At 42.8% G+C, this 12,720-nt stretch overlaps 1 protein-coding gene across 1 annotated transcript in view; it reads right to left on the reverse strand.

Annotated features, from left to right (window-relative positions):
- Window positions 1–12,720, reverse strand: part of LOC118385223 (protein unc-13 homolog B-like) — a 111,824-nt gene that overhangs the window by 67,170 nt on the left and 31,934 nt on the right. The window contains exon 3 of the mRNA XM_035772185.2: window positions 5,780–5,879. Within this exon, the coding sequence (XP_035628078.1) occupies window positions 5,780–5,879 (100 nt within the window). The remainder of the gene's footprint in view (window positions 1–5,779; window positions 5,880–12,720) is intronic.

A 12,720-nucleotide genomic window follows, 5' to 3' on the forward strand; every position in this document is an offset into this window, starting at 1 on the left:
CAAACAAAAATATTCTAAACCACTAACACTAAAGGCGATGTACCAAATGAAGACAACACTATTACTGTAATGAGCAGACCAATCACCTTCACATCTCTTTGGCTCTTACGTGGCCACAGTGAATGTAAACATGTACTTGTATAAACTGCTTACAGTCATATAGTACTTTTATAAAACAAATATAAAAAGAATGAGTAGACAATTTTTAACATTTCATAAAAAATATTAAACCAAGACTCTTTTTGATCAATCACACACCGACTTCACTTTGAGCTCTCTCTATCGTTCCGCATCATGGAAACACAAATTAAAGAACCCATAGGGGCGGCAGCGTAGCCTAGTGGTTAGAGAGTTGGACTAGTAACCGGAAGGTTGCAAGTTCAAACCCCCGAGCTGACAAGGTAAAAATCTGTTGTTCTGCCCCTGAACAGGCTGTTAACCCACTGTTCCTAGGCCATCATGGAAAATAAGAATTTTTTCTTAACTGACTTGCCTAGTTAAATAAAGATATAAAACAAGACCCAGTCCACCAGGAAAACAGCATTCAAAAACCCAATAATAGAGAGATAGAGATCAGTAGAAAGACAGCGACACGGTGATTGTCTAATAAATGTATAATGTATAATTCACTATGTATTGAGCTACCTTATCCCAGACCTGCTTTTTTGGACTCTCTCTCTACCGCACCTGCTGTCTATAACTCTGAATGATCGGCTATGGAAAGCCAACTGACATTTTCTCCTGAGGTACTGACCTGTTGCACCCTCTACAACCACAGTTATAATTATTATCTGACCCTTCTGGTCATCTATGAACATCTATAATCTCCACACGGCACAGCCAGAAGAGGACTGGCCACCCCTCAGAGCCTGGTTCCTCTCTATGTTTCTTCCTAGGTTCCTGCCTTTCTAGGGAGTTTTTCCTAGCCACCATGCTTCTACATCTGCATTGCTTGCTGTTTGGGTTTTAGGCTGGGTTTCTGTACAGCACTTTGTGACATTGGCTGATGTAAAAAGGGTTTTATAAATACATTTGATTGATTGATTAAATAATGTTCCATTTGAGCTCCCCATTGTTTGTGGAGTGAGATGGGAATGAACAGGCTCCTGCAGCACAGGGACACAAAGGCTTTGGAAAACGCTTGAAAATAAGCACTACACAGAACACACCTTGTATTCTACTGCATTTATTATTTTTCCCATTACTTTCTAAAAGACACTCCAAAAGCAGGGGTAGGATGGAGTAATGCCTAACTGGTTGTCTCCATGGCAACCAGATGAGTGTTTTGAGGCTTCATTCAACCATTTTTCTATGGCTGGCCATGCTTTCCACCTGGCTACCCTTACCCCGGTCCACAGCTCTGCAACCCCACAGCATCTTGCCCAAGCCTCCTCCATTTCTCCTTCACCCAAATACAGATAGCTGATGTTCTGAAAGAGCTACAAAATCTGGACCCCTACAAATCAGCTGGGTTAGACAATCTGGAACCTCTCTAAAATTATCCGCCGCAATTGTTGCAACCCCCCTCGTCCGAGATCCCTAAAGATTGGAAAGCTGCCGCAGTCATCCCCCTCTTCAAAGGGACTCAAACTGTTACAGACCTATATCTATCCTACCCTGCCTTTCTAATGTCTTCCAAAGACAAGTTAAACAGATCACCAACCATTTCGAAACCAACTGTACCTTCTCCGCTATGCAATCTGGTTTCCGAGCGGGTCATGGGTGTACCTCAGCCACGCTCAAGGTCCTAAACGATATCATAACCGCCATCGATAAAAGACAATACTGCGCAGCCGTCTTCAACGTCCTTGCCAAGGCTTTCGACTCTGTCAATCACCGCATTCTTATCGACAGACTCAACAGCCTTGGTTTCACAAATTACTGCCTCGCCTGGTTCACCAACTACTTATCAGATAGAGTGCAGTGTGTCAAATCGGAGGGCCTGTTGTCCGGACCTCTGGCAGTCTCTATGGGGGTGCCACAGGGTTCAATTCTCAGGCTGACTCTTTTCTCTGTATACATCCATGATGTCGCTCTTGCTGCTGGTGATTTTCTGATCCATCTCTATGCAGACGACACCATTTTGTATTCTTCTGGCCCTTCTTTGGACACTGTGTTAACAACCCTCCAGACGAGCTTCAATGCCATACAATACTCCTTCAGTGGCCTCCAACTGCTCTTAAATGAAGTAAAACTAAATGTATGCTCTTCAACCAATTGCTGCCTGCACCCGCCCGCCCGTCTAGCATCACTACTCTGGACAGTTTCTGACTTAGAACATGTGGACAACTACAAATACCTAGGTGTCTGGTTAGACTGTAAACTCTCCTTCCAGACTCACATCTCCAATACAAAATTAAATATAGAAACAAAGCACAATTTCGCAACAAAGCATCCTTCACTCATGCTGCCTAGCATACCCTCGTAAAACTGACTATCCTCCCGATCCTTGACTTCGGCGATGTCATTTACAAAATAGCCTCCAACACGCTACTCAGCAAATTGGATGTAGTCTATCCCAGTGCCATCCATTTTGTCACCAAAACCCCATGTACTACCCACCACTGCGACCTGTATGCTCTCGTTGGCTGGTCCTCGCTTCATATTCATCGCCAAACCCACTGGCTCCAGGTCATCTATAAGTCTTTGCTAGGTAAAACTCTGCCTTATCTCAGCTCACTGGTCACCATAGCAGCACCCACCCGTAGCACGCGCTCCAGCAGGTATATTTCACTTGTCATCCCCAAAGCCAACTCCTCCGTTGGCCGCCTTTCATTCCAGTTCTCTGCTGCCAATGACTGGAACGAATTGCAAAAATCACTGAAGCTGGAGTCATATCTCCCACACTAACTTTAAGCGTCAGCTGTCAGAGCAGCTTACCGATCATTGCACCTGTACACAGCCCATTCGTACATAGCCCACCCAACTACCTCATCCCCATGTTGTCACTTATTTTTTTGCTCCTTTGCACCCCAGTATCCCTACTTGCACATTCATCTTCTGCACATCTATCACTCCAGTGTTTAATTGCTAAATTGTAATTATTTCGCCACCATGGCCTTACCTTCCTAATCTTACTACATTTGCACAGACTGTATATAGATTTTTCTATTGTGTTTTTGACTGTACGGTTGTTTATACCATGTATAACTCTGTTGTTGTTTGTGTCGCACTGCTTTGCTTTATCTTGGCCAGGTCGCTGTTGTAAATGAGAACTTGTTCTCAACTGGCCTACCTGGTTAAATAAAGGTGAAATATATATATTTTTTTTCATTCAAGCACAGAAACATTAAGGCTCTCCTGTATGTCACTTCCTGGAGCACCCTGTTGCGGAAACAGTGAGAGACAACACAATCAAAGACAACACCATCACAGTCAGTGTAAACATAAGCCATCAGTTCAATGAGACAATCTCATGAAGGCTCTTAAACATTACATAGGCTAAGCTCTAGCAGTGAACACAAAATACTCCCCGCGTTGTATTTGTATCCCTAAAGAACAATATCCCGTCTCTAATGACTGAGCAGCATAGCACAGGAGCTATGGAAACAGCTCTAGAAATAAGGTGAGCTGGGGTGTACGGTGTATATATTGATCCATAGCTTTCGCTACATTCCCGTTTTCTGTCAGCCCTGGTGGCCTGAGCCGGTCTCTTGGTGGGGATGGCCATTATCTCACAAGGAAATTGTAGTCTGGACTGGACTCTAGTCTCCAAGGCCCTCTGGCTAGCATAGAAACAGAAGCCTGGCCTTACAAACCAAAATACCATTTGGCAATCTGCTATCTCATTAAGAGGAGAAAGGTGCATCCATCCACTTAAGTACTCTGTGAGTCAATTACATAGTATGCAATCAAAATCAATTATGTGAATCTGTTACATAAAAGGTTGACCCACAGAACCAACAGGCTACAGCTTTCTGGCAAGGAAACACGTCATTGGAGAAGAAAGAAATCCAGCAGAGCCAGTTTCAAGTTAACAGTAAACTTCAGACTCGCTGACAAGTGCTAATGCATTGTGTTTCATGAACAGTACTACAGAACCAAGCATTTATACTCAGAAACATCCTTGAAACAGATGTGGAAAAACATCATAAATATTGCATACACAGATGCGCACACACAGGAGTAAGCCTAGAGCTAAAAACTGCCCAGCCTACATACGGAACACTGAAAATAGGAAATTAGATGAGTAACCATGAGGAAGTGAATAGTTGTGAGAAAAGGTAAGCTAACTTTCCCGAAACAACAACCCACCTGGCAGGCAACAACGGGGACAAAACATTCCTGGAAATCCCCGACTGTGGCCTGCTCTCACATATTACTGTCTGAAAATCATAAACCTGAACTGTAGCTACATAGCATTAGCACCAGAGGAAGACTAGCTGCCCTGCTCTCACCCGTCTGCTGCATAATTCCAAAAGACAGTCAGCCTTAATCAAATAAAGGTGTTAGTGGCTGAGCATGGAGGATATACTGTACTGTTACAATAAGTCTGTTGAGCTCAGAGCCATAGACCCTCGCTTCATCGTTCCTCTCTGATCATCATTTAAACAAAACAAACCTGATGTTACCTGATTCTATGTTGACACTGTATGAAAATGTGACACTTGACACTTACAGAGCCTCCAGACTACTGGTATTCTATCCGCCACACACAGCAAGTATGTTGTGGCTTATACGGCATACACTACATGACCAAAAGTATGTGGACACCTGCTTGTTGAACATCTCATTCCAAAATTATGGGCATTAATATGGAGTTGGTCCCCACTTTGCTGCTATAATAGCAGGGAAGGCTCTCCACTAGATGTTGGAACATTGCTGAGGGGACTTGCTTCAATTCAGCCGCAAGAGTATTATTGAGGTCGGGTACTGATGTTGGGCGATTAGGCCTGGTTCGCAGTCTGCGTTCCAATTCATCCCAAAGGTGTTTGATGGGATTGAGGTCAGGGCTCTGTACAGCCCAGTCAAGTTCTTCCACACCGATCTCGAAAAAAACATTTGTGTGGACTTCGCCTTATGCACGGGGGCTTTGTCATGCTGAAACAGGAAAGGGCCTTCCCCAAACTGTCGCCGCAAAGCTTGAAGCACAGAATCGTCTAGAATGTCATTGTATGCTGTAGCGTTAATATTTCCATTCACTGGAACTAAGGGGCCGAGCCCGAAACATGAAAAACAGCCCCAGATCATTATTCCTCCTCTACTAAACTTTAAAGTTGGCACTATGCATTGGGGCAGGAAGAATTCTTCCGGAATCCGCCAAACCCAGATTCATCCATCGGACTGCCAGATGGTTAAGCATGATTCATCACTCCAGAGTACACATTTCCACTGCTCCATAGTATAATGGTGGCGAGCTTTACACCACTCCAGCCGACGCTTTGTGCATGGTAATCATAGGCTTGTGTGCGGCTGCTCGGCCATGGAAACCCATTTCAGGAAGCTCCCGTTGAACAGTTATTGTGCTGATGTTGCTTCCAGCGGCAGTTTGGAACTCGGTAGTGAGTGTTGCAACCGAGGACAGACGATGTTTACGCATTATACGCTTCAGCACTCAGCAATCCTGATTCTGTGACCTTGTGGGGCCTATCACTTCGTATTAAAAATGTGTGTGACTGTCCTGTGTGTCAGTGTATCAGTGTTCCGTTACTTGTCGTGTTTTGTGGATGTCAGGAAGAGAAGCTACTGCAAAATTATTTGGGGATCCAAATAAACAAAGACTGAGTGCATAGGACAGGAATAGAGAGGTCTAAGAAGTGTGTGGTTACTGGTCACTTACAACATGAAGTCCTGCTCCCAGCACGGCTGGTCCCCTCGCACGGTAATGGAGGTGCTCTTGACATTCTGCACCTTCAGCGTCACATAGCTATTGAACTTACCTGCAACACAGAGAGGAGGGGAAAAGAGGTGAAAAGCATGCATATAATGACATGAAGTAATGGTGGGAAGAGGTACTGATATTTAATATTCGTACTAACAGTACTTACTTATGCTCACCACATTACAAAGATAGATTGTCATGTTGAAAGGAAAAAAAAAAAAGAGTAGATTACTGTGTACACGTAGGAGACCAAGCCTCCATACTACTTTGTCTTTATAGGACATGAGCAGTAATCTGAATGACGTCAAATGATTTGCCAGATGGAGAGCTTCTGTGTACAGGTAAGAAAGACAATTGTGGTGGCAGACGTAGCAATGATGGCCAATCTAGCATTACTGTTACTATCCCAACTGCTTCACTTTGACTTTGTGTGACTGAAGGACAGTCGGCGACGTAGGTGAGAGTGAAAGCAGATAAGTCAGTTTCCCCACCCTTCCCCCCACCGCCCTGCACCCAGACCAATTCACTGACCCTGGTAATCTCACTACAGAGGAGTGCCACACAGCCAGGCAGGCAGCAGATATAGCCTAGCCATCCATCCTCTCTCCTGGCTGATGTGATTCACTCACTGCAGAACAGCCACCCTAATATAGCTCTGGGCATGATTACCATTTCACCTCTGACACTGCGACATAGGCCAGTACAGTAGGACTACGTGATGCAGAGACAGGCGAGACCAACTTCCATAGCAGAAAAGGTCTCTGTCATCTCTCATACCATCAATTTAAAGACCAAGGTTAAAAGACCTTGTTTGATTTATAAACATATTTAAAAGTCATCACTGTGAAGCAGGTAGTGGCAAATCATTTCATATTTATTGTAGGGGCAGATGTGGTGGCACCACAGGTCACAAAGAAGTGCGGCCAACTTCTTTCTCATGATCATGACCAGTTAAAACTGCTCTCTTGTTGTCCCATTAGGTCTTCTTTTTTTGCCTTTCCAGTAGCCCAACATAGCTACACTGGGGTGTTGCAAAATCTTATTTTTTCTGCTACAATGAAAGCGTAAATTTTGGTCAGGGTGAGCAGAGTGCAAGTCACTTTATCCTTTTGCTCTCATAGCAGAAGTCCATCTAGCACACTGGGGGTGATGAAACAACAGAACTCCATTCATTTTCAATAAGGGGAAGCGAAGTGGGCGGGGGACCGTTGGTTGATGCGAGCATGTCGCGTGCGCTGTGGTACTATTGACCAATCGAAGCTCACTAGTTTTAAGCCCCTACAGGATTGGCTGTAGATACCTAGCACTACCTATCTTGTTAGAACCGACATGAGGGTGAAGCTTGCGTGGCTATCCATATAGTGGATCATTGGCTGTCAGGCATGCTGTCAAGCACGAGTTGCACGTCGAAAAAACTTGAAAACACAACTAGAATGCCCAGGTTTTTGATTATTCTGGCATGAGACCAAGTCCATATTATGGCAAGAACAACTCAAATAAGCAAAGAGAAACGACAGTCCATCAATATTTTAAGACATGAAGATCAGTCAATCCGGAACATTTCAAGAACATTGAAAGTTTCCTCAATTGCATTCGCAAAAACCATCAAGTGCTACGATGAAACTGTCTCTCATGAGGACCGCCACAGGAAAGGAAGACCCAAAGTTACCTCTGCTGCAGAGGATAAATTCATTGGAATTATCAGCCTCAGAAATTGCAGCCAAAATAAATGCTTCACAGAGTTAAAGTAACAGACAAATCTGAACATCAACTGTTCAGAGGAGACTGGGTGAGTCAGGCCTTCATGGTCGAATTGCTGCAACAACAAAAAACACAACTAAAGGACACAAATAAGCAGACACTTGCTTATGCCAAGAAACACGATCAATGGACATTAGACCAGTGGAAATGAGTCCATATTTTAGATTTTTGGTTCTAACCGCCGTATCTTTGTGAGACGCAGTATGTGAACGGAAGATCTCCACATGTGTGGTTCCCAACGTGAAGCATGGAGTAGGTATGATGGTGCCTTGCTTGTGACAGTGTCAGTGATTAATTTTGAATTCAAGGCACACTTAACCAGCATGGCTACCACAGCATTCTGCAGCGATACGCCATCCCAGCTGGTTTGTACTTAGTGGGACTATCATTTGTTTTTCAACAGGGCAATGACCCAACACACCTCCAGGCTGTGTAAGGACTATTTGACTAAGGAGAGTGATGGAGTGCTGCATCAGATGACCTGGCCTCCACAATCACCCAACCTCATCCCAATTGAGATGATTTGGGATAAGTTGGATGCAGAGTGAAGGAAAATCAGCCAACAAGTGCTTAGCATATGTGGGGACTCCTTCAAGACTGTTAGAAAAGCATTCCAGGTGAAGCTGGTTGAGAGAATGCCAAGAGTGTGCGAAGCTGTCATCCAGGCAAAGGGTGGCTACTTTGAAGAGTCTAAAATATATTTAGATTTTAACACATTTTTGGTTACTACATTATTATGTGTGTGTTATTTCATAGTTTTGATGTCTTCACTATTCTACAATGTGGAAAAATAAAGAAAAACCCTTGAATGAGTAGGTGTGTCCAAACTTTTGACTGGTACTGTATATTATTTAGTATATGTAAAGTCAAGATTAAATCAATAAATAGTCTGATGGGTGACAATATTAGCCTATCATTTGTGAATGATATATTATCACATGTGAATTATGACCCGCATAAGAAACAATGCCTTTTTTTGTGACTTTTTCTAATCATAGTTGCACACCTCATGTAGCCTAGCCCATAGGCATATGTGTTTTAATAAGGTTTGTATCACAACTGAAGTGGCCAAATAACTAATTAAAATGAAGCACATTAATCCACTTTACAAGGGGTGCAGAGCCTAACTGGCATACATTCGCAGCGTGAGTTTTCAGTTTTGGGAAGATCATTTTCACCATAAAAAAAGCACCTTTATAATAAAAGCATAATTGCATTTGCGGTCACTTTTGATAATGGTGTTTTCCGTTAAAGGAACATTTGCGCTTATAGCCTACTACCACGTGTGCATTGCTGCACTTATAATGTGAAGAAATAGCATAAGAGTTTAACATTTTAAGCTAAACGTTCTGATCTGTTGCGTCAGCCACATTGCATAAAAAATATTTTTTGATGGTAGTCGTTGTATTAACTTGGGATCAATCACATCCCACAACTGTCCCAGACTATGTTTGGAATATTTATTTATTGCACAGAATAGGTCAACTGTTGTACTATGAGGGATAGGTTGACATAGGTTAGTGCTTTTGATGTTCGTTAGGCCTACTCATCTTGTTGGCTGACGAAAAGTAAAATGTGGACAGTTCTTTAATATGCACACAGTGGCGTCCCCGATGTGTGTCTTCACTTGTAGTCGGTTAGAAAGACCCTATCACCTGACTGAGAGCCATGCGAGTGAGAGGTGGTTCGAATTGCGCAGCACACTCGGGGAGAAGGGCACAATGCTGCACTCCAGGCCGCAAAAGGCCTGGATTTTTTTAGGGTGCATTACAGCCACAATGAGGATGCTGCCATGATATTCGAGGCATTATCAAGTGCTTGTCAAATTGTGAATAAGTGACTGATTTAGTGTGTACACCAATAAGCAGACACTTGCTTATGCCAAGAAACATGAGCAATGGACATTAGACCAGTGGAAATTAGTCCATATTTGAGATTTTTGGTTCCAACCGCCGAAAAACAAAGCAGAGCTCATGCCTTTCAAATCATCGTTAGTCTCATCATTCTGCTTTACAATGTATTAAAAATCAAAACAAAGTTACTAAACTAAAGTTGCATTAATAACTATAAATTAAGCATATAGGAGTACATATTTCTTTGTTAATCGGTCAACACTGAATCGCCGCATGTGAGCATTCCCTAAAATAATTTGGAGAAAATATTTCGATTTTTTTCAGCTTTGTTCAATTGTATTCTTCATACAAAAAAGATGTTTAAAAAAAATAATGCCACAGAATTATGAGCATTATCTTGTCTGCTAAATTAACTAGTGTAGCCCACAGCCATAGCCACGTCAGGACAACTCAGAGGATGCTATTCGTTTCTTCTGAAATAGACTACATTTTCTTCTTATCATGCTTCTTTAGACCGGTCTAAATAATGGATTTATTGTGAAGGTGTAGGCTGTATTACATGGATTTATTAGACTTCTTTAAATGGCTTGTAGATTATGTGTTGAAGCCAGGAGATACTAAATGTGTTTATATTAATTTAACGGTCATTTACCGAGAGACTGACAATTATTTGCTTGACAATCACCGGCTGACAAAATTTTGTGACCGCCACAGGCCCAGTGCAACCCAATAATAGGAATGTTAATGTTTTGACTTACAGGGGAATTCTGTTATAAACAGAGACAACTGCGATGAGACAATAGGACTAACAGGGTGGAGCAGGGGCTGCATCATTTAGGCCTATATAGGCTACATCTGTAATTCAAAAGTTACAGGTGCACATTAACACAGTCCAGTCTATGTCATCACTATTTGTTGATGTGATTAATTCCAGTCAATCATTTTGTATTAAAAAAGGCCTAGTTAGCCTACCTAGGATTTTTGGCTTGTTATTTTCCTGTTAACCAGCAGCATACCACCCTGCATACCACTGCTGGCTTGTTTCTGAAGCTAAGCAGGGTTGGTCCTGGTCAGTTCCTGGATGGGAGACCAGATGCTGCTGGAAGTGGTGTTGGAGGGCCAGTAGGAGGCACTCTTTCCTCTGATCTAAAAAATATCCCAATGTCCCAGGGCAGTGATTGGGGATGTTAAACAGGTGACCTGACTCTCTGAGGTCAATAAAGATCCCATGACTCTTATCGTAAGAGTAGGGGTGTTAACCCCAGTGTCCTGGCTAAATTCTCAATCTGGACTCCAAACCATCACAGTCACCTAATAATCCCCAGTTTACAATTGGCTCATTAATCCCCCTCTTCTCCCCTGTAACTATTCCCCAGGTTGTTGCTGAGAATGTGTTCTCTCTTAACTTACCTGGTAAAATGATGGATAAATAGTTGGCTAAAATAATACAGGTTGAAAGTGTGCTCTTTTTTCTATATATGTGCGCCATGCGCAACCTGAGATTTCCGTGGATCTGAATAGTCAACACACACCTTTAAGTAGGACTATCTACCTGGGAAAAGATACACTTCAACTATGACAGACAAAATGAGAAAAAAATCCAGAAAATCACATGGTAGGATTTTTAATGAATTTATTTGCAAATTATGGTGGAAAATAAGTATTTGGTCAATAACAAAAGTTTTCCACCATAATTTGCAAATAAATTCATAAAAAATCCTACAATGTGATTTTCTGGATTTGTTTCTCATTTTGTCTGTCATAGTTGAAGTGTACCTATGATGAAAATTACAGGCCTCTCTCATCTTTTTAAGTGGGAGAACTTGCAAAATTGGTGGCTGACTAAATACTTTTTTGCCCCACTGTATACTTTTCGTGTGTCACGCCCTGGTCTTAGTATTTTGTGTTTTCTTTATTATTTTGGTCAGGCCAGGGTGTGACATGGGTTATTTATGTGGTGTGTTTTGTCTTGGGGTTTTTTGTAGGTCATGGGATTGTGGTTAGTGGGGTTGTCTAGAACAGTCTATAGCTGCCTGGAGTTGTTCTCAATCAGAGGCAGGTGTTTATCGTTGTCTCTGATTGGGAACCATATTTAGGCAGCCATATTCTTTGAGTGTTTCGTGGGTGATTGTTCCTGTCTCTGTGTTAGTTTGCACCAGAATAGGCTGTTTAGGTTGTTACGTGTATTGTTCGTGTTTATCTTTTATTAAACATGTATTGAAATAACGACGCTGCATTTTGGTCCACCTCTCCTTCACCGGAAGATAACCCTAACATCGTGGCTGTTTATTTACCACCACAGACAGATGCTGGCACGAAGACTGCACTCAGTCAGCTGTATAAGGAAATAAGCAAACAGGAAACCACTCACCCAGAGGCGCCGCTCCTAGTGGCCAGAGATTTTAATGCAGGGACACTTAAATCAGTTCTAACAAATTTCCATCAACATGTTAAATGTGCAACCAGAGGGAAAAAAATTCTAGATCACCTGTACTCCACACACAGAGATGCGTACAAAGCGCTCCCTCGCCCTCCATTTGGTAAATCCGACCACAACTATATCCTCCTGATTCCTGTTTACAAGCAAAAATTAAAGCAGGAAAGACCAGTGACTCTGTCTACAAAAAAGTGGTCAGATGAAGCATGTGCTAAACTACCGGACTGTTTTGCTATCACAGACTGGAACATGTTCTGGGATTCTTCCGATGGCATTGAGGAGTACACCACATCAGTCACTGGCTTTATCAATAAGGGCATCGAGGATGTCGTCCCCACAGTGACTGTACGTACATACCCCAACCAGAAGCCATGGTTTACAGGCAACATTCGCACTGAGCTAAAGGGTAGAGCTGCTGCTTTCAAAGTGCGGGACTCTAACCCGGAAGCTTACAAGAAATCCTGCTATGCCCTGCGATGAACCATCAAACAGGAAAAGCATCTATATACGGCTAAGATTGAATCATACTACACAGGCTCCGACGCTCATCTTATCTGGCAGGGCTTGCAAACTATTACAGATTACAAAGTAGTCTACAAATCACTTCTATGCTCGCTTCAAGGCAAGCAACACTGAGGCAGGCATGAGAGCATTAGCTGTTCCGGACGACTGTGTGATCACGCTCTCCGTAGCCAACGTAACTAAGACCTTAAACAGGTCAACATACACAAGGCTGCGGGACCAAAGAGATTACCAGGACGTGCGCTCCGAGCATGTGCTGACCAACTGGCAGGTGTCTTCACTGACATTTTCAACATGTCCCTGTAATACCGACATGTTTCAAGCAG

This window comes from Oncorhynchus keta, chromosome 6 (assembly GCF_023373465.1).
Source record: "Oncorhynchus keta strain PuntledgeMale-10-30-2019 chromosome 6, Oket_V2, whole genome shotgun sequence".
Lineage (NCBI taxonomy): Eukaryota > Metazoa > Chordata > Actinopteri > Salmoniformes > Salmonidae > Oncorhynchus > Oncorhynchus keta.